The sequence below is a fragment of the Anolis sagrei genome, chromosome Y (assembly GCF_037176765.1).
Source record: "Anolis sagrei isolate rAnoSag1 chromosome Y, rAnoSag1.mat, whole genome shotgun sequence".
Lineage (NCBI taxonomy): Eukaryota > Metazoa > Chordata > Lepidosauria > Squamata > Dactyloidae > Anolis > Anolis sagrei.
This window is the reverse complement of record NC_090035.1, coordinates 67005509-67033399: the sequence shown is the minus strand read 5'-3', so window position 1 is coordinate 67033399 and position 27891 is coordinate 67005509. Positions and strand designations below refer to the sequence as shown.

At 39.9% G+C, this 27891-nt stretch overlaps 1 protein-coding gene across 1 annotated transcript; it reads left to right on the top strand.

The window, feature by feature from the left end:
• On the top strand, positions 1-27589 carry LOC132781685 (sialic acid-binding Ig-like lectin 14). The gene is made up of 11 exons (XM_067461976.1): positions 1-80; positions 7005-7155; positions 10683-11090; positions 13542-13580; positions 14336-14584; positions 17600-17665; positions 17796-18044; positions 19020-19352; positions 20591-20675; positions 22869-22986; positions 26119-27589. Exons 2-11 carry the CDS (start codon positions 7044-7046, stop codon positions 26326-26328), a joined length of 1869 nt encoding a protein of 622 aa, XP_067318077.1. The 5' UTR covers positions 1-80; positions 7005-7043; the 3' UTR covers positions 26329-27589.
• The last annotated feature ends 302 nt before the right edge of the window (positions 27590-27891 follow it).

Below are 27891 nucleotides of genomic sequence, written 5' to 3'. Positions count from 1 at the left end.
TTTAGCATAAATCTTCATCGGGGTCAGACTCCGGACTGAAGACAAATCGTACTAGAGTCTCCTTCCTCGCTGCTGGATAAGTGAGTGTGCCTAGCTGTGGAAGGGAATATTGGAATATAGTCCAGATAGGATTAGAACAGTGGTCCTCAAGCTGTGGGTCCCCAGGTGTTTTGGCCTACAACTCCCAGAACTCCCAGCAAGTTTAACAGCTGTTAGGATTTCTTGGAGTTGAAGGCCAAAACATCTGGGGACCAACAGGTTGAGAACCATTGATTAGAAAGATTCAAGAGAGGCAGTGAAAAAAAAGATAGAAATTTAATTTTCTTTCTGTTTCTTTTCTTTTTTTTCTTCTTTCTCTCTTTTTTTGATAAGACCTTACTTTTCTGCTTGATTATTGCAGTCTTCTTTTGGCTGGTTTTTGTACCCTAGTTCTCTGGGTATTATGCTATTAAATAAAATTTTCCACCTGTCATTTTTATCATGGTGTTCCATTTTTGCATTCTCTCTGTTGGTTGCCAATTCTTCTAAGATTTGGTACCAGCTTCTTGTTTTAACATTCAAAGCCTGCACAAACTCATGGCAAACTATTTTTCATGCCTGATTATATTTTCCTAGCTTACTCAAGATCTACTTTCTAGGAATTCTAGGATTGTCACCCAACTAATGGTTTTCTTGGCTTGGTCCTTTTTCACTCATTGTTCCACACCTTTGGAATTGCCTCCCTGAACATCTGTGAACTGCTCCTTTCCTTATTACTTTTTAAAATCTCAATTTAATGACTTCCTTATTGTCTAATTCTAGTTTAATATTGGAATTTAGGAATTCTAGTGTAATATTGTTTTATAATTTTATATAATTTGATTACATGTGTTGGTATGTTTATATCGTGATCTTTTTTATTTCATCCACATAATTTGTTTATAATTGCTTTGTATAGTTTTATATTTGACTAGCTGTACCCGCCATGCGTTGCTGTGGCCAATCTTCCCTCTTTCCCTCCTCCCTTCACTCCCTCTTTCCTTCCTTCCTTCCTTCCTTCCTTCCTTCCTTCCTTCCTTCCTTCCTTCCCATCTTTCCTTCTCTTCTTCCTTCCTTCTCTATCTTTTCTCTTCCTTTCCCCCTTTTCTTTCTCTTCTGCTTTCTCTCTTTTCTCCCTTCTCTCTTTCCTTCTTTCCTTCTCTCCCTCTTTCTCTACATCTTCCCCCTTCCTTCGCTCCCTCTTTGCTTCCTTCTTTCCCTTTTTTCTTTTCTTCTCTCCTTCCTTCCTTCTCTAACTTTCCTTCCTTCCCCCTTTTTCTTTCCCTCCCTCTTTCTCTCCTTTCTTCCTTCTCTACCTCTTTCCTTCCTTCTCTTTCCTTCCTTCTCTTTCCTTCCTTCCTGTATTTTTGTACCCTATTTTTGTACCCTGTTTCCCCGAAACAGGGTATGAAAATACCCAGGCACCCCTGTTGAATGCCATTTGGACTTTTCCTTTGAAGACTTATTTTGAGAAGCAGTGCTCCATTTTCACTGGACTTGATTTGGATTTTTTCCATGGAGATTGTTTTGAGAGTGGCGCTCTATCTTCATTATTGTCTTCAGTTTACATATAGCCTCATGACTCAATGCTTACTTTGTTTATATACTTTTCATATTGAATGTATCCCTGAAGCCTATATACAGTGGTATCCTTATCCAGACCGAGAACTGTTACGTTTGAGAGCGGCTGCTCCTTTTGATTTTGCTATGTACCACTGAATTGAGCTATGTACTGGGGATTTTGGTAAATGGAATACTATATGTGCTTTTGATAATACACTTTGACATTACGTATAGATTGTTTTGTGTTTGTGCTAGTATCAAAACCCAGGCAGCATTTCACAACCTATAGATACATCTGATGAAATGGATTATATACCACAAAAGTGTTGATATTGGTTGTTATTTGCTGTCAAGTTGACTATGACTCTACAAATAAGAGACCTCCAAGAGCCCATCCAGACAGTACCTTTATTGCGGAAATTTCTGCAATAAAAAGGGGGCTGTCCAGACAACATTCTGGACAATCTCAAATTAATTCACCACAAACCAGGAAAATCCTGGTTTGTGGTGAATTAATTTGATAGTGGATTTATTCCGCGCCTTCTTGGAAGGCGCGGGATAAACCCACTACTTCCGGTGTCTGGACTTCAGTACAGAAAACATTATCTCAGTTTTCTGGACTAAATTATTCTGGAAACCTGTGGGAATCCCACTCCCTCCTCCACAGCCCCCAAACATCTTTTAAAAGTAAAATAAACTTACCTGGCCTCCATTATAGTCTAGCCAGAGCTCTCCCGGTGCATAGAAATGTCATGCCAGGAGAGCGGGGGTGGGTGGGGGGTGGGTGTTAAACTATTTCCTCCCCCCCCCCCCCCCCCCGATCTCCTGGCACGTCATTTCTACATGCCGGGAGAGCTTCGGCAAGATTATAATGGAGGCCAGATACATTTATTTTTACTTTTAAAAGGGGTTTGGGGGCTGGGGGGAGGGTCACCAGATGTTCTACCGGGCCAGTCCCGGATGAATATCTGGACACCCACCCCAGAAAGACAGAACCCAAAGAACATCTGTGTTTTTTAAACGCGGATGCTCCTGGGATAAAGGGCTGTCTGGAACCACCCCAAGAAGCTTGGCCTTCCATTTTATCAAACATTACAATTTTTCCTAGTGAATCAAGTTGTCCCATGACAGATCCAAAGTAGAACAGCCTCAGCTTAAGGATCCTAGCATATCCTGACAGTTCTGGCATGTTCTAAGGCCCATTCATATGTCCTTTCAATGCTAATGGTATCCATAAACTCCCCTCCATTTGGCTCTCATGAAAGTTAGATCAAATAAAATGTTAGCCTTTAAAATGACACAACACTTTATTCTTCCTGTGTAGATTTAGCTTCATTTGGAAATAGGTCAAGGGAAGTTTCTTGGTGTTTTGGTGTATTGGTATTTTAAAAATATTTTTAGGTGAAGGCACAGTAAATAGACTATCTTGCAACTGAAGCCTACCTCTTCTGCATCAGATCTTAAAATAAGCATGCAGAATCTTGAGATGTTCTGAGATTTGAAAGTTCCCCTTTAAACGATAGCTGGGAAATTCCATGAATTGTTTATCAAATAGTAATGTTTCCAAGCTGTGAGAGCCCCAAGATGTTTTTCTGTCTCTTTCCGACTTTGGCTCAGATTCAACCAATGCTTTTCTTCTCACACAGGGACATCTAATAGGCTTGGGTAACAACGGAAAAATTTGTGTCTTAACTCGTTTCATTTTTAGGGGTCCATCGCGTTTCGTTTTTTAAAAGAATTCTGAAATGTTCCTTTTAAAAATTTTGAAATTTACGAAATTTCATATAATTACGAATCAATTCGTTAATGGCGGACACGATTGCGCAATATGCTAAAAAAACCTCCAAATGGGACAGGGGGAACTTCTGAAGCTTCCCTCTCCCTCTGTTGTTGACTGTTGGTGTGATAAAACAAACAACAACTATAAAACTTGCAGACATGCGAAAATAATTACAAAATTATTACGAAACAATTACGAAATAATAACGAAACAATTACGAAACAATTACGAAATAAATTGAAAAAATTGTTTCGAATCTAATTTACTCCTCACACAATTCCTGCATGGCTCAATATTGGATCGTAAGCTAATTTAAATACGAATTAATAACGAATTACGAAATTAACGAACGAAACCGCCCAAGCCTAACATCTAAACCTAATAGCACATAGCAAGTGTTCATGTATTTTGTAGCTATTGAGAAAAGCTGGCTAAGTTCCCTAACTCAAAGACAAATTGTGGAAACTTTAGGCTTTTCCGGTTGTTGCAAAAGAGGGTCAGCTCTCACAGTAGTCTCTGGGTTTTGTTGGGATGCTCTTGTGCTCAATTTCTAATGCAGTCTTCTCAATATGTAATGCAATTTAGATCATGGCCTTAATAAGACGATCAAGCTGCCTTTGAGTAGAGGTGAAAATAATAGAGATCTTTGGTCTAAAACACAAATGTGTCTCTGGGGAGATGTAAGGTTTTTTTTGTGGTCAACAGGTCTTGAACTCTTATGCCTCACTTCCTTTTGTTGGGGTCCAAATTTGGAAGGTACAAAGACCCAGTAAGAGGAAGTGGGTCATAGTTTCTAAATTTTGGGTTCCCTGTTTAAATCCTTTCCCAGTGTTGATTTTTCTGGGGAAGGTATCTCATGAGACAACAGACATGCTTCTTTCCAGATTGCTCAACTACTTGTGCAGACTTCAGTTCTAACTGACCTACTTGCCTCTCTTTATATTTCTTTTGGGGGTATCATATGTCTCTTTAACAGCTTTATAGTGCTAAAGCAAGTCCTAAACTTTGAGATGATTTTAAACCAGGGGATCTCAAACTTTTTCAGCTAGGGAGCCCTTTTTGAAGCAAAAGTTTATTGTGGAGCCCCAAGAAACGCATGCATACACACACACACGCATACACACACTCACATATATACATATATAGATGTATATATGTATGTATACACACACACACACACACACATATATCAGACATGGGCAAACTTTTGGATGCATTGTGTTTTAAAATTTGACAGACAGGACGTGTCAGTGGCAGATGAATGGAGAGTGTTTGTGTGAACTATTCTTATTAATATAGCAATATCAATGTACAAGCAAAAGTTTCTCATGGAGCCCCAAGAAATGTTATATTATATTGTATTATATATCAGGCATGGACCGGGCTCCAAGAACAGATGGATGGAGAGTGTCTTGTGAATTAATTCACACGGTATTTAAAAAGAAAGGTGATTATAGTATTTTTTATTTTGTATAAAAAGCATTGCATAAATTAGTATAAAACTAATAAAAATAGAAGGAGCGCAGGCAGCTAAATATCTTTTGACCAAAAACGGGCAACAGCAATGGCATTGTTATATTATTATATTATAATCTCCCTCTATGAACCATCTTGGAGATTAAGATCATCTGGGGAGGCCCTGCTCTCAGTCCCACCTTCGTTGCAAGCATGGTTGGTAGGGACGAGAGACAGGGCCTTGTTAGTGGTTGCCCCTCGACTGTGAAATTCCCTCCCAAGCGATATTAGATCACCCCCTCCCTCCTAGTCTTCAGAAGGAGAGCAAAGACTTCACTCTGGGAGCAGGTTTTTCAAACAAATGCAGTGCAATAACTTTCAAGTGGAATAATGTGCAATTTCACTTCAGAATGGCCTTAGACTCTGATCCATGGATGGCGTGTTTTTAACATTGGAATGCATTTTATTATGTTTAATTTGTATTAATTTTAATTCAATTTATTTTAAGTCAATATTTTATGTTTTAAGGCACATGTTCATGCCACTTGTGAGCCTCCTTGAGTCCCTTTTGGGCTAGAGAAAGGTGGGATATACGTATATAAGGTAAATAAATACATTATATGTTATACAGGGTGAGGCAGTATTACTTCCCTTTTTCAAAACTTAATAAAACCCATTGTATGAATCAGAATTTTTTTATAATGTAGGCGCATACCTAAAGTTTTGTTTTACATAGTTTTGAAGATCAAATTAGGTAGGTGATGTCCCCCATTCTCCATATACTGAGTAAACCGATTTCTGGCATTTGTCATGACTCTTGCCAGCATAGTAGGCATTATGTTGGCAATTTCTTCCTGGATGTTGGTCTTCAAATCTTGTAGGGTCCTTGGACGGTTCACATAAACACGGGATTTCAAAAACCCCATAGAAAAAAATCACAAGGCGTCGACGGCAAAAGCACGCCCCTCACTGTTCCAACGCATGATGGCGACTGAACTGCATCAGGACAAAACTTTATACTCCCGCCTCTCGAACGAGACCACTAACACTCCGCTACGTCTTCAACTGACTGAATGGCGCATATTTTAAAAAAAGGAAGTTTTGCTGCCTCACCCTGTATTATATTATATATAATATATAAACATTATATTATATATAATATATCAGGCCTGTGACAGATGGATTCACACAGTATTTACAAAAGGAAAGAAAGAACAATACAATATTTAAAATGAAGAACAATGTTAATCAACATAAATTTAACAGTATTTCAGTGGAAGACCCTTGGGTCCATCTAGTCCAATCCACTTCTTCCATGCAGGAAAAACACAACCAAATCACCCTCAACATGTGGCCACTCAGCCTTTTAATAATAATAATAATAATAATAATAATAATAATAATAATAGGAGCAATGTTGGGGCCATCAGGACCAACACCCTATTAAGAAGAAGAAGAACAACAACAGCAAAGATGAACAAGAACAAGAAGAACAAAAAGAAATGCAGGACAGGAGGAGGAGGGAAGTATGGAGCCCCTCAAGATGCTTTGTGGAGCCTCAAGACCTCCCCAGAGCACACTTTGAGAATCGCTGCTCTAAACAATTGAGACTCTACCTGTTTGGGGTTTGTCAGAAATTGCTGCTGTTTATTTTTTTATTTTTTTGTCATGTCAGGGGCGACTTGAGAAACTGCAAGTCGCTTCTGGTGTGAAAGAATTGGCCGTCTGCAAGGACGTTGTCCAGGGGACGCCCGGATGATTTGATGTTTTATCATCCTTGTGGGAGGCTTCCCTCATGTCCCCGCATGAGGAGTTGGAGTTGATAGAGGGAGCTCATCCGCATCTCCTCAGATTCAAACCTGTGACCTGTCGGTCTTCAGTTCTGCCGGCACAGGAGTTTAACCCACTGCGCCACCGGGGGCTGCTGTTGATGATTATATTTATATTTATTTATATCTTGGAGTTCTCCAAGTTTGGAATTCAAAGTGACACCATAAATTAGAAAAACACATAGTTAGAAGAGTGATCAAAATAAGAAAGCATGATCAAAATAAGAAAGCAACAAGAAAAAACAATATGTGCATCCACATAGACAGAGGGACATTTAGAAACCACCCGTGTAATATTGCAAATAGTTATTTATCTTTTGTTTTCTCATTATTTGACATGACTTTTCTTTCCTCTACAGAATTCCTGTCCCCTAAAAGAAACATCCACTTGCAACGTGATGCCCAAGTATGGAAGAGCCTGGCAGGCTGTGTTTTTGCCTTTGAAGAAGAAGAATTTGGTTTCTCATATGGTGACTCAGATAATCCTGATTCTTGCATTTTTCTGCAAAGGTAGGCACAACGTTCACAAACGACAAGAGCAATATGGAACTATGGAATTCTCCATCTTATTAAAAGAGAATAAAATCTGGAATTTATTTATTTTTATTTATTTATTTATTTGCTGCATTTATTAACCGCCGCTCTCAGCCCTAGGGCGACTCGCGGCGGTGTACAACATATAAAAAACAATTTACAATAAGCTACAACGACAAAAACCAACATATCACTAATACACAATCATCTAATTACACTAAAATAATCCGCTCCGTCTTATCGTAGAATCATTTATTATTCCAAGCTGTTGTTCATTCTAGGTGTATTAGATTATAGCTCCCATAATCCCCAGCAACATGATCAGTGGGAGATGTAGTGCAATCATGTTAAGAAAAGCTGTTCCAGAGAAAGCTCTAGAATGGTATCTATCTGCTTCTTTTAGAGTGCAGATGCAATGGAAACTTAGGTAGAACATGAAAAAGTTACTTTTTGGACTATTGCTCCCAGAATACCCCTGCAAGCAAAAGGTTATATTTAGAAAAGAAAGAAAAGAGGAACTTTTGAAAATTCAGCGTTTGGTTATTTCAAATATACTCACCTTTATTCATTTTAACTAATCTTTGTTTTATGTATACTAGTTCTGTATATAGATTTTGTTATTTGATTTTAACCATTTAGAGGTCATGGATTAATGCAATAAATGTTCAAACTGCTGCTGCTACTACTATTACTAAAAATACAAGTGCCATTCTTTCTGGAGATGATGCACTTTATAGTCCAACATACCTGACTGGAAGGTGCTGGATTAAAAGGCTATTCTAGAAGTGCTGTCAGAATGAGACCTTTCTTTAGAGAAGAGAGTAATAGAGGTGTGGGTTCCATCTACATAGCCATATAATGTAGTTTGAAATTATATTTTATAGTTAGTGTGGATTTCTATAATGCAGTTCAACTGGATCAACAACACAATGCAATGAAGCAGCACCCATAGACAATAAATAATAATAACAATAACAACAACAACAATATACAGTGCCTAAAGACCTCGGCACACTGAGTGCAGTGCCGAAAGACCTTGGCCTGTACTTAAATAATAATAATAATAATAATCATCATCATCATCATCATCAAAGTATGGATAGTCAATGTCGCAATCCCAGGTGACAGCAGGATTGAAGAGAAACAATAGGAAAAGCTGGCATGATATGAGGATTTAAAGATCGAACTGCAAAGACTCTGGCACAAGCCAGTCAAGGTGGTCCCAGTGGTGATTGGTGCACTGGGTGCAGTGCCTAAAGACCTTGGCCTGCACTTGGCCTGCTGACAAAATTACCATCTGCCAGCTGCAGAAGGCCACCTTACTGGGATATGCACGCATTATTCGCCGATACATCACACAGTCCTAGACACTTGGGAAGTGTCCGACATGTGATCCAATACAACAGCCAGCAGTGTGATCTTGTCTGCTGTGAACTCATCTTGTTGTGTTTCAAATAATAATAATAATAATAATAATAATAATAATAATAATACACTTTATTTATATTCCGCTATATCTCCCTGAGGGGTCTCAGAGTGGATTACAGTATATACACTATAGGCCAGTAGTACTCAACCTTCCTAATGTCACAACCCCTTAATACAGTTCCTCATGTTGTGGTGACTCCCAACAATACAATTATTTTGTGGGTACTTCATAACTATAATTTTGCTACTGTTATGAATTGTAATGTAATATCTGACATGCAGGATGTATTTTCATTCACTGGACCAAATTTGGCACAAATACCTGATATGCCCAAATTTGAATACTGGTGGGGCTAGAGGTGGGGGGGGGGGTTGATTTTGTCAATCGCCGTCTGTTTCCTAAAAGGAAGAGAAGGACAGATGGAGAGACAAACCCTCAGCCTTCTCTGCCAAAGGAGTTCCTAAGACCATCAGAAATATATATTTTCCAGTGGTCTTTGGAGACCCCTCTGAAACCCTCTCATGAATCACCCAGGGGTCCTGACCCCCAGGTTGAGATATGCTGGTATAGGCAAACATTAATTGCCTTTTATACAATGACATACAATACACAAACAAAAGTTTCCCTTTCAGTCTCCAGCGTCTGGAGGTGATGCTCAACTCTGGCCATGGGAAGGCACTCTTGTTCCATTTTCCCATGCCAAGGAGCCTGTTGTCTGTAGACCCTCCGGGTCTTGTTGCTGACATGGCTGCATGGGTGACTTTTACCTTCCTGACGAAGCAGTACCTCCTGATCTAACAGAGGGAACTCACCCTGAACTATGGCTTTGAACTGCCAACCTTCCAGTCAGAAAGATTTTCTGCAGCTTAACCCACTGTGTTGTAGACTGTGGTATAGACATATTCCAAAGCTGGTGAAATGATCAGAAATTGGACGAAGTTGGCAAAACTGCCATCAAAGAATAACACTGTAAAGGAAGACACGGGATATCCTAAGGCAAAAAGACACACATTTATTTATTTATTTATTTATTATTTACACCATTTCTACCCCACCTTTCTCACCTCAGAGGGACTCAAGGCGGCTTTATATACAGGCAACAATTTGATGTCCTAAAACACAATGTACATTTAATTTAGTTTAAATTTAAGTGCATTAGAATAATAGAATCATAGAGTTGGAAGAGACCTCATGGGCCATCCAGTCCAACCCCCTGCCAAGAAGCAGGAATATTGCATTCAAAGCACCCCTGACAGATGGCCATCCAGCCTCTGTTTAAAAGCTTCCAAAGGAGGAGCCTCCACCACACTCCAGGGCAGAGAGTTCCACTGCTGAATGGCTCTCAAAGTCAGGAAGTTCTTCCTCATGTTCAGATGGAATCTCCTTTCTTGTAGTTTGAAGCCATTGTTCTGCGTCCTAGTCCCCAGGGCAGCAGAAAATAAGCTTGCTCCCTCCTCCCTGTGACTTCCTCTCACATATTAAAACAATTAAAAACAATACATTCAGAGTTAAACATGTAATCCACGAGTGTAATCCAGGCTGTTCCAATGGTCATTGGACATTGTTCCAAGTCTGCCTATTGCACACGTTCTCTAAAGTCTTGGTTACAAAGCCACGCTTTCACTCTCTTGTGGGGTCAGAAGGGAGGGGGCTGAACTAACATCATTGGGGAGGGGCCACCACTGAGAAGGCCCTGTATCTCGTTTCCGCCAATCGTGCCTGCAAGGGAGGCGGGACTGAGAACAGGGCCTCTCTAGATGATTTTAAACTCTGCGGTGGTTCATAGAGAGATATACATTTGGACAGATAAGCTGGGCCAGAACAAAGATGTTCAGGGTCTAAAAATTTTCAGAACAAAAAGCTGATCCTTTCTTCCCAGTGAATTTCTTACCCACAAAAGTTTCTGGTTGAAAAATTAGAATCTGAAAAGTTTTGGAGTTGAAAATAAACTCTTCAAAATATTAAAATACATTAAACCTGATTTTTTTTATTGTGTCAGAAGCAACTTGTGAAACTGCATATTATGTTATCAAACCTGATATTATCACCTTTGTTTTCTCTTTCACTTTGGCAGGTATGCTGAGCCAACGGAGATCAAGCTTCACACTGGAAGTGTCTCAAAATGTCCCTGTACAGCGGAACGGTTGTGTTCACATCCCTTGCCAATTCACATATTATAGTACCAGGACAGAGAAGATTTCTGCCAACTGGTTTAAACCTCATGCAGTAAAAAGTTCCTGTTACAGCAATTGCGTTCCTGGTTTACTTGTGGCCACCACTAATAGTAGAAGCGTGGTTGAGGAATCTGCTCAGAACCGTTTCTACTTCATAGGAGATCCAAACCAAGGTGACTGCTCTCTTATCATCATGAATGCCAAAGCCGAAGATGAGGGACACTACTTCTTGAGAATTGAAGGCAATTGGGGACTGAAGTACAGTTATGTGACTTCAAGTGATACACAACCTTACATTTCTGTGAGAGGCAAGTGACATCTTCCCAATGTGCTTCTTCGTTAATGTCTCTCTATTGTTTTTATTGTTGTGGTGGTTGTTGTTGAGGGGATGGACAAAGATGGATCTATAGATCTGTCAGCAGCTCTGAGAACCATTGTGCTAGGCAAAGGATCAGAAAACTGTGTTCCCTGTTCCTCCACATTAGTTCAGTGTCCTCAGTAGGTGTTTCTCACTTTCAGATGTCATTTCTCAACAGTCAATGGATTCCTCTTACTGGGATAGATAGGAACACTATGTTTCAGATGCAACACTCTGAAGGAGTGTGGTGCAATGGGTTAAATCCTTATGCCAGCAAGACTGAAGGTTGCAGGTTCGAATCTGAAGAGAGTGCGGGTGAGCTCCCTCTGTCAACTCCAGCTTCCCATGCGGGGACATGAGAGAAGCCTCCCACAAGGATGGTAAAACATCAAAAGATCCAGGTGTCCCCTGGGCAATGTCCATGCAGACGGCCAATTCTCTCACACTAGAAGCAACTTGCAGTTTCTCAAGTTACCCCTGACATGAAAAAAAAAACTGAAGTGGAAAAAGATTAAACATGGGGCACTGCCATTTTCACTCTGCATAATCGCTTTATCTTAAGTGAGCCATTGTTTGCAGGTCTATATTTCTGATCTTCTCTGTGCCCTGGTTTGGGTTGAAAGTTTGTGGGATATGGTATGAACAGATAGGAAGAGAGTATTCATGCATAAGTACTAACCATAAAAACCACGCCTTGAGTTGCCTTCGGGCTGAAAAAGGTGGTATACAAATACAGTAAATAAATAAATAAATAAATAAATAAATAAATAATAGAAGTGCTTCTGTATCCATTGGAAAGATGCTTTAGCATCTATGTTGCATACCTTGGTTCTTCCTACTTCCCAATCTCTTCTAGTCAAGTCAATCACAGATGTACATATGAGGGCCCTTCCACACAGTCATTATAGCCCTGAATGTCAAGGCAGAAAATTCTGCAATATCTGCTTTGAACTGGGTTATCTGAATCCACACTGCCATATATTCCAGTTAAAACTAAACAATGTCGGATTTTATTCAGCTGTGTGGACATGGCCTGAGAAGAAAGGAGGAATGAAGATGGCCCAGGACCCTTTCGCACTACACAATTATGGCGCAGTAGGTTAATCTTCTGAGCTGCTAAACTTGTTGACTGAAAGGTTGCAGGTTCAAATCCGGGGAGCGGCGTGAGCTTCTGCTGTCAGCCCCAGATCCTGTCAACCTAGCAGTTCGAAAACATACAAATGTGAGTAGATCAATAAGTACCACTCCGGTGGGAAGGTAATGGCGCTCCATGCAGTCATGCCTGCCACATGACCTTGGAGGTGTCTATGGACAACACTGGCTCTTCAGCTTAGAAATGGAGATAAGCACTAACCACCAGAGTCAGATACGACTGGACTTAATGTCAAAGGAAAACCTTTACTTTTACCTAATTCCTTTATAAGAGGTCTGAAATCATTTTATGGAATGCTAGAAGCTTCAGCTTGGTGAGATACTAGAGCTCTCTGGCTGAGAATCCTAAATGCCTTTTGATAAATGACAATCCTCAGGATGCCATGGGATGTTGTCATGGCAATTAAAGCAGAACTACTATCCTATAATTGTGTAGTGTAAAATGCCTTCTTAATTTGGTGATTTTGAGATTATATTAATCCTATGCCCACCTTCCTACCTTCCTGCCTTCCTTCCTTCCTTTGATCATCACCAAACCATTTTTCAAAATCTCAAGAGAGAATGGGAGAAAGAAAACAGTATGAGGTGGTGAATTATGTTTAAAGGAAGGAACCAAGGTAGAGAAAAAAAGAGATAGAGAGAGATAGAGAGAGGGAGGGAAATAATGTGAGTGGGTTTCCCCACTGTGAGCACCACCCCCTGGAAGTTCACCTTCAAGATAATGCAGCTTTAGACAGAAAAACACTGTTGCCTTCTGCTGCTATCAAGCCATCCATATCGAGCTATTTGCACAGAAATGAAATCTGGAACGCTTGTTCTTACTAATCTTTGTGCTTTCCATTTACAACAAGGGGCCCAATTCACACCATGTTTCCCTCCTGTTGAAGTTTTTTGTTTGTTGAGCCACCCAAGCATTCTGGCCAAAATTTCAAAATTCCTCCCTCCGAACTGCAAATTTGTGGTTTCATGACAGTTCAGGTGTAATAATAGCACTATGATTGCATAATTTGAAAGGCTTCGAAGACATGAATCTTTTCTCATCTATCTGTTCTGCTATTCTACTGTTTGGGGGAAACTATTTCAGAACTATGCCAACCTTGACTGAGCTTTCCAGCCTTAAGAGAAGATTTTGTCACCCCTTGAACTGCCACATTTTTGGTTCCCTTATTAGATTCATCTCTTTTTTTTAATTCATGGATTTCCCAGCAATCTATCTGGAACATTTACCCTTCTACTCTTCTTTTTTCAGATCCCCCATGGGATGTCCAAATCACATGGACCATACATGGTAAGTTTTGAAATTTTTGTTTTTTTATTGCCTATGTCTGCTATTCCACACTCTCGGAAAAGCATCAATTCAGGGCACTGAACTCGGTATGTATCAGTGATAATGTCACTGTAATGGAATAGTGGGTTTCATATGGCAGAAGTATTAAGAATTTTGGGTTGCTGTGAGTTTTCCAGGCTGTATGTACATGTTCAGGAACCATTCTCTCCTGATATTTCACTCACATCTATGGCAGGCATGCTCAAAGGTTGTGAGGTCTGTTGGAAACTAGGCAAGTCAGGTTTATATATCTGTGGAATGTCCACAGTGGGAGAAAGTACCCTTGTCTGATTGAGGCAGGTATGAATGTTTCAATTAGCCACCTTGATTAGCACTGAATGGCCTTGCAGCTTCAAAGACTGGCTGCTTACTGGCTGGGGGAAACCTTTGTTGGGAAGTGTTAGCTGTTCCTGGTTGTTTCCTGTCCTTAATTCCCTTGTTTTTTGACTTTTGCTCTTTATTTACTGTCCTGATTTTAGAGTTTTTAAAATAATGGTAGCCGGATTTTGTTCATTTTCATGCTTTTTCCCCTTTCTGTTGAAATTGCCCACATGCTGGTGTATTTCAGTAGCTTCTTTGTGTAGTCTGGTATGGTGCTTGCTAGAGTGGTCCAGCATTTCTGTGTTCTCAAATAATATGCTGTGTCCAGGTTGGTTCATAAGTGTACTCTGCTATTATTACAATATTAAGAATATTGTAATCGCTTTCTCTTGCAGGCATACCCCACCAAGAAGGAACTACGGGTCCCATAGTGGCCCGAGAAGGTGATACTGTTACATTGGTGTGTGATGATAAGAGTAAACCAGATCCCACCCTGAACTGGATAAAGGGGAACAATGCTATCCCTGTAGAAAGCAGAGAATATGTGATTTCTCAGATCAAACCAGAAGACGCTGGGGAGTATCGGTGCCAGGCAAAAAATCAGCTTTGTTCAACCAGCCAAGCCATCCATGTGACTGTTCAGTGTAAGTGAAGATTCTTTGGAGGTCATCAACTGAACACATGCATCATCTGCTAAATGGTGTGGCTCACATTAACATCGCCCAAGAAGCCTTTTGAGTTTTTGAGCCACATGATAAATGAATTATTCCACAAACATGTTCTCCTTGCTCAGGAAGTTTGGGGATGTATAATTAAGTTGCAGACAATGGCAATATAGTTTACAGTAGTGGTGGTCCATGGACTAGGGCCACTTTCTACCCCTTTCGCTGCCTATCCCCTGTGAGTTTCCAGGAAGGATTTTTTTTACAAGGGTTGAATGAAAAGTAATGCCTCCACCTTCGTAACTCCTCAACAGATGGCAGTACTGTTATGTGGCAGGTACTGGCTTGTTCAGTACACTCTCCTCTACAGTTCCATTTTGGCGGGAAGTCTTAGCATAGAACAGTTGTGATGTTTAAGTGCAAACTATGGAACCTTGCGCAGACAGTCGGTCAATGCGACTTAAGCAATGTGCAGTCATTGAATTCTTGACAGCAGAAGGTGTCACCCCAAAGGAGATTCATCAGAGAATGCAAGCTGTTTATGGTGATTGTGTTGATGTGAGTACTGTGCATCATTGGGCGAGTAAGTTTAAAGATGTTGAGGTAGGAACATCTGACTTGTGCGACAAAGAAAGAGTTGGATGTCCTGTGACAGCAACCACTCAGTTTCACAAGCAAAAGGTTGACAGATTGATTCAGGACAATCGTCATATCACTCAGAGAGAAATTTCAAGCATAATCGGCATTTTACAAGAATATGTGGGTCACATTATTGCTTTGCTTGACTATCGGAAGATCTGTGCACAATGGGTACACAGCAGAACGTCAGAGACTGGATCTCACCACCGCACGGCATCCTGCCTACAGCTAAGATTTAACATCGTCTAACTTCCATCTGTTCCCAATAACGAAAGAAGATCTGCGGGGACATCATTATGCTTCTGATGAAGACATTGAGAACTGTGAGACGCTGGTTGCAGAAACAGAATGTCGATTTCTTCCATGACGGCTTCAGAAAACGTGTTCATTGTTGGCAGAAATGTATCCAGTTGTCTGGTGATTATGTGGAAAAATGAATAGTGGTAGTTAAATGGCACAATCAAGGATTGTTTCTGCATTTGATTTATTAAACTATTCCCATCCAAACCCAAGTAACGAAGGTGGAGACATTACTTTTCATTCAACCCTTGCAGCTAAAATTATGGCACACTAAGGTAAAGGTAAAGGTTGTCCACTGACACGAAGTCCAGTCATGTCTGACTCTGGGGTGTGGTGCTCATCTCCATTTCTAAGCCAAAGAGCTGGTGTTGTCCATAGACACCTCCAAGGTCATGTGGCCGGCATGACTGCATGGAGCGCCATTACCTTCCCACCGGAGCGGTACCTATTGATCTATTCACATTCGCATGTTTTCAAACTGCTAAGTTGGCAGAAGCTAGGGCTGACAGCAGAAGCTCATGCCACTCCCCAGAATTGAACCTGCAACCTTTTGGTCAACAAGCTCAGTAGCTCAGTGCTTTAACCCACTGCACCACTGGGCACATTGGAAGGGGAAAAAAACCAATTACCAGTCCCCCACATCAAACTTATTGGGAGCACTGTCTTTAGATGATCTAGCTACTTTCGTGGCTCTTTAAATAAAGTGTAAGCCAATCCAATCCAATAAGCCTTTATTGGCATATATATATATATATATATATATATATATATATATATATAATGGAACTTCACATTTGCTACAAATTCAGTTTACAGCCTTCGTTCAGGAATCTTGCCACTGAAAGGCAATGGTTAAAATCTTGGCAGTTTAAAAGCATAATTTTTGTAGGCCAGTATGGTTTTTCAAAGAATCTATAACTTGTAGCAGTAAGCTATATCATAGTTCCTGGTAAAATGAACAGTGCAGAAGAATATGTGGGATGGAGTCCAGCTGTCCAGTGCTAGAGGGACAAATCCTCTTATCGCTCGGTTGAGCCTTCCTCTATGGAGCAGAGATGGCATAATATTAAGTCTAGCCAGCATGTAGGCTCTATTGTATGTGGGGTTAGTCAGTGCTGCAATATAAAAAGCTGGGTTTCCCTGGATGAATGAGATTGCCATGTTCATAGGCGAACAGGATTTGTTGGCCAAGCTCAGCAGTTGGTTATAATCCCTTTCTAGCAAACTCTTTTTAATGAGGGTAAAGATCTCAGTGAAAGTTAGCAGGTGTAAGCATTGGGGGACTTGAAGTCTACTTTGTACACCTTCAGGAACCACGTGGTAAGCGCAATACTACACAGGTTGTAAAGGAATCTGCAAACTGCAGCACTCTGCCCTCCAGTGGTAAAACACTCAATTTCAATTACTGAAAATAAGTACAAGTTGAGCATCTCTTATTTGGAGTTCTGAAATACACTAAATCCAAAATTGTCTTCATGGGTGGCTCAGAGAGTGACACCTTTGCTTCCTGATAGTTCAGTGTACACAGACTTTGCTTTATGTACAAAATTATGACATATATTGTTCAAAATGAATGTGCCTATAAGGTATATATGAAACATAAACAATTTTCATGCTTAGACCAAGGCATAACATTATGTACCAATATGCAAATACAGGTATTTCAAAACCTGGAAAAAGGTTGCCATCTAAAACATCTGGAACACTTTAGGAGACCATTAACACTCAAGAATTATAGTACTGTGATTCCACTTTCCGCTGAAGCGGTACCTATTGATCTACCCACATTTACATGTTTTCAAACTGCTAGGTTGGCAGGAGCTGGAGCTAACAGCAGGAGTTTACCCTACTCCCTGAATTCAAACTGCTGACCTTGCAGTCAGCAATCTCAGGAGCTCAGCAGTTTAACCTGCTGTGCCATCAAGGGCTCAAGTGGCACTATAATAATATAATACCACTATACTGTATAATACTATAATTTTGTAAATGTGTAATCTCAATAGGTTTAAGGTTGGAAAAGGCGAGTATCTTATTAAAACACTAATCTCTCTGTTGCAGATTCACCGAGAAATGTGACATTCAGCATCACTCGAATTTCCAGGAGAGACCCTACCTTTTCTCAAGGTACCATTAACTTTTGGGGTGTAAAAATCAGTATCTGATGTCTTTTTCTGGAGGTGGGGGTGATGCTGTCTGCAATAAGAAGTTGTTTTGATATTTTATGGAAATCACTGGTGTTTTACTGTGGTTACAGGTTTTCCCCCAGAAGTGGCACATGGCAACAAACTGATGGCTCAGGAAGGAGAGACGTTGCACATACTGTGCCAGGTGGATAGCAACCCTCCTTCCAGAATCCACTGGATCAAGCCAGGCGGGAAGACCTTGAAACAGGCTAACTTGTTAGAACTGCCTGAACTGACAGCTGAAGATGAGGGTGCATATGTGTGCCATGCCAATAATACTATATATTCAACTCAGGAGACCTTCCAGCTCTATGTAGCATGTGAGTGAATCAGGATGGGGGTTACTTTCTGGATATCTTTGACACCAGTGAAGCCTGATCTCCTACACTACAAGGCATCCCTTTCCATCTACTGGGAGATTATGCGAATACTGTACTGTATACTGTAGAATTAATGCAGTTTAGCGCCGCTTTAACTTCCATGACACATTGCTATGGGAATGTGGGAGTTGTAGTTCGGGAAGTCAGCACTTTTATGTTTCTTTGACACAATGGTTTGGTTCCAGTTGAAACTAGCAATTTGTTTGAAGCCAATACATTTAATGTAGTTTCAATTAACTTCTTGAAACTGCATTAATTTTTTGTGTGTCAGAAGCAATTTGAGAAACTGTGAGAGAATTGGCTGTCTGCAAGGACGTTGACCCGGGGATGCCTGGATGTTTTGATGTTTTACCATCCTCGTGGAAGACTTCTCTCATGTCCTGGCATGTGGAGCTGGAGCTGACAGAGGGAGCTCATCTGCGCTCTCACCAGATTCGAACCTCCGACATGTTGGTCTTCAGTCCTGCTGTCACAAGGGTTTAACCTATTGCGCCACTGCATTAAATGCTCAGTACAGATGTTCCCAAAACAGTACTGGCTCAGCAGAATGTGAATTGCTTTGTGGACACCCAGAGCACTTTGTTGATGTACACATGCATTCTGGTGAGAACTTAAAACACATTCTCCTTGGCTGTCAAGCCACAGATACTACAGATCCTGGATATCTGTAGTTTGTGTAATCACCATCTGGGCCTCGAACCAGCTCCAGGATTACCAGTGTAATCAACTGAATACCAATAGCGCTTTCTTCTATATTGGTTCAAAATTGACCTAAGTGATCAGTATAGAGGTGTCGTTGGACAAAGAAAACTAATCCACAATCTCCCAATGACCTCTAATGGATGCTTTGTAACTATGGATGGCATTTTTGCACCACAGTTTTATCACTCCTTGGTTTCTTCTGCTCCTTTCCAGATGCCCCCAAGCTCAATGAAGACCCTCAGAGAAATGCTACATGTTGGCAACAGCACAACAGCTTTCTCTGCAACTGTTCCTTTATGGCCCAACCTCCACCGCAGGTTCAGTGGCAAGTAGATGGAGAAATTATAACTGAGAAGAAGAGCAAAAAGAACCAAAAAGTAACTTCTTTAATCCAGAAGAATGAGGTCACCAGCACCCTCAACTGGACAGGCAATCTGGAGGTGGACCATGATATCATATGCATTGGGCACAATTTTTTTGGGACCTACAGGATGCAGCTCCCCCTCAGTGCCTTGGGAGCCTCCATCACCACAGAGTCTTATACAGGTGAGAGGCTCTACACAGGGTCAAAATGGGAGAATTTTCAAAAGGCAAATAGGCCAGGCAATACTGTAAAGCAGTGGCAAAAGCTCTCCTGTTCAGACAGGAGTAGTTCAATGGTGGCTGAAATCTCCCAAGTAAGGGAGGGAGGGAATCCAATCCAGACTTTAATCACAGTTTTCAAGGAGCTCTCCAAGGTGCCAAATTCAAAATAGCTTCAGCACTTTGAGTCCTTCTTCGGAGGTGAGACGGACAGGATAGAAATGACCGAAATAATAATAATAATAATCTATATAAATAAAAATGTAATGTTAGTTTGTGGGATTAACATAACTCAAAAACAACTGGACGAATTGACACTAAATTTGGACACAATACACCTATCAGGCCAACGGGTGACCATCACTCATAAAAACACTGAAAAACACAGCAGAAGGGACTTATAATGCCTATACACACACACACACACACACACACATTACAGCACATGCACAAAACCACATATATTTATGCAAACACACATATATACATACACATATACCCAAATATATACACACACACAAAACACATATACGCAGACTGGGCCACAACAATGTGTGGCGGGGGATGGATAGTAATAATAATAATAATAATAATAATAATAATTCTGACCTCACAATCATGTTAAAAAACAAAGTATGGATCATCGATATTGCAATCCCAGGCAACAGCAGAATTGAAGGGAAACAACTGGAAAAGCTGACATGATATGAGGATTTAAAGATCCAACTGCAAAGACTCTGGCACAAGCCAGTCAAGGTGGTCCCAGTGGTGATCGGCACACTGGGTGCAGTGCCTATAGACCTTGCCCTGCACTTAAACACAATCTGTGCTGACAAAATTGCCATCTGCCAGATGCAAAAGGCCACCTTACTGTGATCTGCACACATTATTTGCTGATACATCACACAGTCCTAGACACTTGGTAAGTGTCTGACATGTGATCCAATTCAACAGCCAGCAGAGTGATCTTGTTTGCTGAGGACTCATCTTGTTGTGTTTCAAATAATAATAATAATAATAATAATAATAATAATAATAATAATAATAATAATAATAGTGTTCATTCTGACAGCCTTTTTTCTTAAAGACCTGCTGTGAGAAAATGAAGAGAATTTTCTGTGATTGGGGGAAGTGAAAAATCAAAAGTCTTGAAACCGAATCCTGTTTTCCTTTCCTTCTGAGATCTTGGTGTATCATTGCAGGAAGCCCTGCAACTGTGCTCATCTCTGGACTATGCGGAGCCTTGCTGGGAGTTGGTTTCTTCATGCTGGGCCTGTTTTTGCTCAAGTGAGTTTATCTCTCTTCTCATGTTCTATAAGGTAATGTAAAAAAGCAGTACATGTTAGATTCTAGGATTATCACTAGATAATCCTAGATCATTTTTTTCTAAATTCTTCCTTAGTCTTACACACCCATGTTCTATCCTTTCCATGCTCCTTGTCTTGACAGATTCCAAGTTTCAATATGCAAAATGCAGAACTGATAACTGATAATTTTAGAATCATCAAATTGAAAGTGACCATAAGAGTAATCTAGTTCAGTCTCCTGCCATTTAGAAATATGCAGTAGTTGCCACTGTGTTTCCATGGATCCAGAAATCAGAGATTCCGACAACCACAGACTGAAAATATATCCCGGCTTCAAAAATAAACCCTTGATTTTGACATTTAATATAAAGGGCACCATTTTGGCATTTTGTATCATGGAGCTTGAGCATCCATACATTTTGATTTCTATGGTAGTCATGAAATCAAGCCACAGTGGATACCAATGGTCCACCTGCGAGATGGCCATCCAGTACCTGCTGAAAGGCTTCTAGGGAAGGCAAAGACACCCAGTTTTGATGCATGTCATCCCACTGTCGAGTTGTTCTATCAGAAGGGTCTAAGTTACCTCTGTTTTCATGTAAACATAAACAAATAAAACTTTATTTATATACTGCTCTATCTCCCCTAGGGGACTCAGAACGGTTTCTAAATAGCAAAACACCAACATGCAAAACATAAGCATAGAATTATCAAAAAAATTGTAATTGTAATCTATTGATTTATGTCAAACTCTGAAACAGGAGAAAACAAACTTCTGTATCAGTGCTACTCAAAGTGATAGATAACCCCTGGATCAGAGCTGATCCTCAAGCCATCTGCTACTGGTTCCCTGGGAGTGTCTAGGAAAGAAAATGTAGCTAGTAGGCATGTTTAGGTCTGGTCGGAATCTTCGTAATTCAGAATAAATTTGGAAAGATTTACTTTTTGAAGTTTTTAAGGAAACTGGAAGTCCCTTTGCTCTTCCGAAGCTTTTTCCGCCATTTCTGTTACAGTAAGTGAGTCGGAAATGATTCAGCTTTTCCCCACTTCTGGTCCCTGGCCTCGCCTCAAGCCAGAGAATCCATTTTAAAACAGAGTGAATGAATTTCTTCCCTTTCCTCTTCCCCTGCTTCTGTCTCAAGCCTGGGAAGCCATTTTAAACCAGAGTGGATGAATTTCCTCTCTTTCCTCCCCCCCCCCCCCCCCGCTTGTTTCTCAAGCCTGGGAAGCTGTTTTAAACCAGAGAAGGATGAATTTCCTCCCTTTGCTTCCTCCCCCCTCCACTTCTGGTGTAAAACAATTACTTTCAAAGTAAAGACCACCCAATGAAACAGAAAATAACACTTTCAAACCATTAAGGAAGGATTCAGAAGTTTCGGAAGTTTTGAAAAGTTTTTTCTGTTTTGAAAACATTTTTTCTGTGAAAATCGGAATTGACTTTAGAATCGAACTACCAGCGCCCCCTACATCTGAAATGAGTTTTGAACCAATTTTTTTTAAATCAAATAAGCCTAGTAGCTAGTGATCACAAATATGGTGCTGGTCCTAGGCACATTGAGGAAAATCGCGCGTCTCCCACATCAGGGAGCTATCTTTCAAGCTGGCTCTATACTGCCACATAATGCAGCTTCAGATTGGAGATTAACAGCATTGAACTGGATTATATGAGACTACCCTGCCATATAATCCAGTTCAATGCAGTTGATCTGCAACCTGAAACTGCATTATATAGCAGCAGAGATCCAACCTAAGTCTTATCCTTTTCAAGTTAAACATATTTATTTGGTTCACTAACTCATTCTTTATAGAGTATGCTTTCTAGACCTTTTACCATCTTAGTTGCCCTTCCAGGTTAACAATATCTTTATTCAACTGTGGTGCCAAGAACTGGACTCAATATTCCAGGTGTCCGTTCATGCTACACAATAATAACACCATACCTGCTCTAAATGTCATGACAGTGTCTCAGGAAATCCTCGGATTTGCAGTTGAGGGAGATGTTTCTAAAATTTTCAGTTAGAGGGTTGTATTGCCTACAAACCACAGGATTTCATAGGATGTTGCGATGGCTGTTAAAGCGAAATAAAATATTAAGAAGATGTAGTGTGATTGGGCCTCAAGTGAAGTCTGACCAAAACAATATAGAATAATGATCTCATAATTTTGTTCTTAGATTTTGTAAGAGGAAATCGCCACTGAAAGCAAGCTGTGAAGAGATTGTGGACCCCACAAATTCTGGGTACCCGAAGGCCAACAACAATAGCCTAATCTACAGCAACATTTTGCCTATGGTAGGTATTACACGTGGCTATGCTCTTCTACATTCTCTTGGGCCGTAGGCAGAAGACAAATAGCTAAAGGCTTAACTATCCAGGCTTGAGATCTTGATTCCCCTTCACTTAAACTAGATTAATCTCCAGATTCTACACTTAAACCCACAAATTGTTCTAAAGGGAATTAATCTATACATGTCTACTGAAAACCAAGTCCCTTTGAGCTCAAGACAACTTTCTCCCAGTATGTCCAGTTGTAACTGCACCATTATCTTGATGATACGAAATCTAGTCCCCTTCCATTGCTAGGGCTCACAGCATGTCCGAACAAAAAGATCATAACATTGTGGTTATATTTATACTGGAATTTATTATTATCCCATTTCTAACTACTGTATATACTCAAGTATAAGCTGAGTTTTTCAGCCCCTTTTTAGGCTGAAAAAGCCATTTATTATTTTATTCTGTTATTATTATTATTATTATTATTACATTTATTATTTTACTCTAATTATTATTATTATTACATTTACATTATTTTACTCTATTTATTATTGTTATTATTACATTTATTATTTTTCTCTATTACTATTACATTTATTATTTTTCTCTATTACTATTACATTTATTATTTTACTCTATTATTATTGTTTTTGTTAATTTCCATTATTTTACTCTCTTTATTATTATTGGGAGGATACATAAGCACATCTACATTGAAGAAGGTTAGAATAATGGTTTAATCAGAGTTAGACAGTCTTATCTTAAATTACACTTTTATGTTAATATTCAAAAAGATTTAACCTACTGATGCCTCAGTTAATGTAATTTTATTGGTATCTATGTTAATTTTGAAATTTACCAGTAGCTGATGCATTATACTTGAGTCAATATGTTTTCCCAGTTTTTGTAGTAAGATTAGGTGCCTTGGTTTATATTTGGGTTGGTTTATACTCGAGAATATACGGTAAATATCAAAAGCAATAATGTAAGGCCACACAACAAATTATAGTTTCTTATCCATATCTTAACCGCAGCTCGCCATTTGTAAAACAGACTTTTTTTCAAGAAGGATTGAGATGACTTGAAAAAGTTACTTTTTGTCCATACCAATTGGAAGATTTCTGCAAGCTGTAGTTTTAAAAAGAGTAATATTCACAAGCTGTGGAATCTAGCAGCCCATAATTTGTGGACTTGGACATAACTAACACATCCTACTGGATGGATGTATTATTGGCATATGCACTGAATGGCGTACTGTATCATCATGGGCAACTATCAACATTTGTAGGAAATTGCACATTACAAATGGAATGACTCAGTCAAGGAAGCTACAGCTCTGAATATGTAGGATATGAACTGGACTGTGAATGACTGAGACTCTGGGAAGTCTCTCATTCATGGGGTCAGAATAAGAGGAAGCTGTTTGGATAACAAGTAACAATGACAATAACAGCAAAGTGCTATAATATACAGTCTAACATGCAAAAGTTTATCACAAGAGCCTATGTATTTATGACCTTAATCCTTAGTCACATTGCCAGGAGACATACCTCTTGCTTCTCTTTTTCTCTACTTCTGCCGCCTATGTGGCCATTGGTCTTTCTGGCTGGAGGATTTTGAGAATTATAATTCAGTAACTTTCCCAAGCTCCGATTCCTATTCAGAAGAGCAAATATTAGGTTTTAAAACTCTGTTATAAGGGAGAGATTCCCAAAACCAACAAACTCCTAATAAAGCTTCACATTTAAGTTTATGAGACCTGACTTCAGTTCTTAGTGTCTCATTACTTAGAAGCAAGTCTAGTCACAGCTTGTAAAATACATTGGACTTTAGCAGAAAATCTTTGGCCAATTGACATATAAAGTATATGGAAAAGAATCATTGCTTGGGTACTTTGAGGAAACCCATTCAAGAAAAGAAATATTCATTCTCTGACTTGTTCTGCATACACTGGCCTTTAATAATAATCCAACCTGAAAGTCTTATCAAAGCAAAGAGGGCTGGTAAAGGTAAAGGTTTCCCCTGACATTGTCTAGTTGTGTCTGACTCTGGGGAGTGATGCTCATCTCCATTTGTGATGGCACGCCCGAGCCTATGGGAAAACTATATTGTCTGACTTTACTTGGGGGCTATCTGTATACCTTCTGTTAAGATTAAGACCCTTAGCAGACAGAGACACTTTAGGCAAAGTGAAAAGATAACCAAAATGAGTTTACTGAAAACAAGATGATTAAAGGGTTAATTCCACCCACGACTATCATAAGGTTACAAAAGGAGATTTTGCTGGTTGCAATAATCTTTCTTGATATTCTGCCTCTGCTGCAAAGTGATGGTTTATAAATGGGTGCTTAAACTATTTCAATCTTCTTTCTTATGAAGCTTAGGCTGGCCAAAAGCTTCTGTTGTCCTTTGGACTTATGGTATAATAATACTGCTAAATGCAGGTGCTAAGAATGCCTGTTTTTGGATTGCTTTCACCTAGAATTTCCAGACAATGTCCCAAAGCTAACTATAGAAAAAAAGGAGTTCAGCAAGTGAGATCTATAAAGGGAAATGGAATAGACCAACTAAGGCTGGCCTCTGGGGAGTGTTATGCTCCACCCAAAAATGAATACAAAGGAAGATATCTACACTATTGGGAAAACCTATAAATGGGAGCAAGTAAAACAGAGAAGAGGAAAAGGGCAGAGCCAAGACTATACACCATTTCTAAGTTGAAGAGTTGGTATTGTCATATTGCCAGCATGACTGCATGGAGCAGCATTACCTTCCCGCAGAAGCAGTACCTATTAATCTATTCACATTTGCATGCTTTTCAACTGCTAGGTTGGCAAAAGCTGGGGCTAACAGTGACATCTCATCCCGCTTCCCAAATTCAAACTGCCAACCTTATGGGCAGCAAGTTCAGCAGCTTAGTGGTTTAGCCTGCTGTGCCACCTGGTACTCACTCAAATGTCCCAGATCTCTTCATACTCCAGTTCTTTCCCCAGTTTACCATTGCATACATGTCACTCTGGTTAATGAAATCATGTGCTCATGCTTTTATCAACACAGTCTCACAGCAGTTTCACTATTTACTGTTATATTGTTATTCCAAGGAAGAGGACAGCCTTTTTCACATGGTTTCCCTCCTCTTTTTTCTTCCAGGGTCAAAGGACTCCCCATGTTGGTCAGCCCAAGATACCTAGACAGAAAAATGTGAAACAAGAGCAGATTCCTAAAGTTCCTGATCTGACCACAGATAAAACAGATGAGGTCCACTATGCAGCCTTGGAGTTCAAGTTTAAAAACTCAAACATCAGTCCTCCAATTGCAGAGGAAGAAACAGTGGAATATTCAGCAATCAGACAGAAATAAAGACCTTATTCCCAATCGGCAATGAACTAGACTATTGATAGCAGGTCCTCTGATGTAAGGTCACTCAGACATCAATGCAAGGCTTGAATGAATAGAATGTTTTTCATCAAGGAGTTGGAGATGGATGTGGCAGAGGAAGAGTAAGCAACCTCTGATTTCTATGTTCTCCAAGAAAGCATTAACCCATCCCGTTACCAATAGATAGGGTAGAAGATACTTTAAGAAGCTGGTAGAGCTGGAAGACACTATTATGGAAACTTCAGCTTTTTCAGCCTGGTTTCCATGAGACCATTAGCTAGGAACCAGAAGGCTATCTTGAAGGACTTAGCTAATTAGCTAGGAACCAAAAGAATATGTTGAAGGACTTAGTCATTTTCTCAACAATAAGCAAAATGCACCCATCAATGGATAGACTTCTTATTTGTGTAAACCTCTTCCTGCCCAAAGCAATTGGTCAAACTAATGTGATAAGAAAAGTTCACTATCTTCAAGAAATGGGTCTGATAAAATTATGTCCACAAGCCACCAGTGGTTCCCTGGGACCCTCAGGGGTCATTTTAAATTTCTTTTCATATTTTGCACACCAATTCCCTCCTCCACCCACACACAATGTATTCTGGGGTGTTCTCGGAGAATTACCACAATGTTTTGGACCCTTCCTGGGCCAATATATGCTAAGGAGTGGTAGTTTTCGAAACATGAGGTAACTTCTGCTTATTTCCTGTTGTTAAAAAGGGGTCTGTCATAGACCTAAAATGGTCAAGGAAGGCCCAACACCATAGTGAAAATCCCACATGGTATTTGGGGTCAAACAATATTTTGTTGGGCAGGAATGGTATTGAGAGGGGACCCTTCAAGGTTGCTTTGGGGCTAATAAAGCCTTCTACCTTTCCAGAATTAACCACCCCAGTTCTGGAGCATAGAGATTTAATTTGAAAATTTCAAATTTTTTAAATAGGAAATACGTTCTTCAGCTCTATTATTCTCAAGTATTTTCAACAAGTGCAAATGTTTTTGATTCTGTGTTTTTAAACAGCATTATTTTATGTATTTATTTATTTTATGTTTTGCTATATCTTCCCTTTGTATGATAAAAATAATATCATGTGGTCATGTTTTACATATTTAGCTCTTTTGGCAATTGTTGCTTTTTCTCATCTCTCAATAATAAATCTCTGTACGTTATACAGAATGGAGGAGCTTATGTGTCCTTTCTTACTTGGGCATTACCATATCTTGGTCACAAGTGTTCAGAAATGGAAATAAACAACAGAATCTGAGCAGCAAACTTGTTGTGTGATCATCTATCGAGTGATTGGAGCATTGCTTCTCAAACTGTGGGTCTGGACCCCAAATGGGGCCTCTCCTTAGCTCAGTGTTTCTCAACCTTGGGGTTGGGACCCTTGAAGGGGTTGTGAGGGGGTTTCAGAGGGGTCACCAAAGACCATCAGAAAACACATATTTCTAATGGTCTTTGAAACCCCTTTGACAGAGAAGGCTGAAAATCTCTCTGCCTGCCCTTCTCTTCATTTTTGGAAACAGACGCCAAATCCTCCCACCAAA

What these genes read in the sequence shown, in the direction of transcription:
- LOC132781685 (XM_067461976.1), top strand. Translation starts at nt 7,044, where the DNA reads ATGCCCAAGTATGGAAGAGCCTGGCAGGCTGTGTTTTTGCCTTTGAAG. An exon ending in CTGGGCCTGTTTTTGCTCAA is followed by an intron (nt 20,676 to 22,868) that starts GTGAGTTTATCT and finishes TTTTGTTCTTAG; the next exon opens with ATTTTGTAAGAGGAAATCGC. An exon ending in ACAGCAACATTTTGCCTATG is followed by an intron (nt 22,987 to 26,118) that starts GTAGGTATTACA and finishes TTTTTCTTCCAG; the next exon opens with GGTCAAAGGACTCCCCATGT.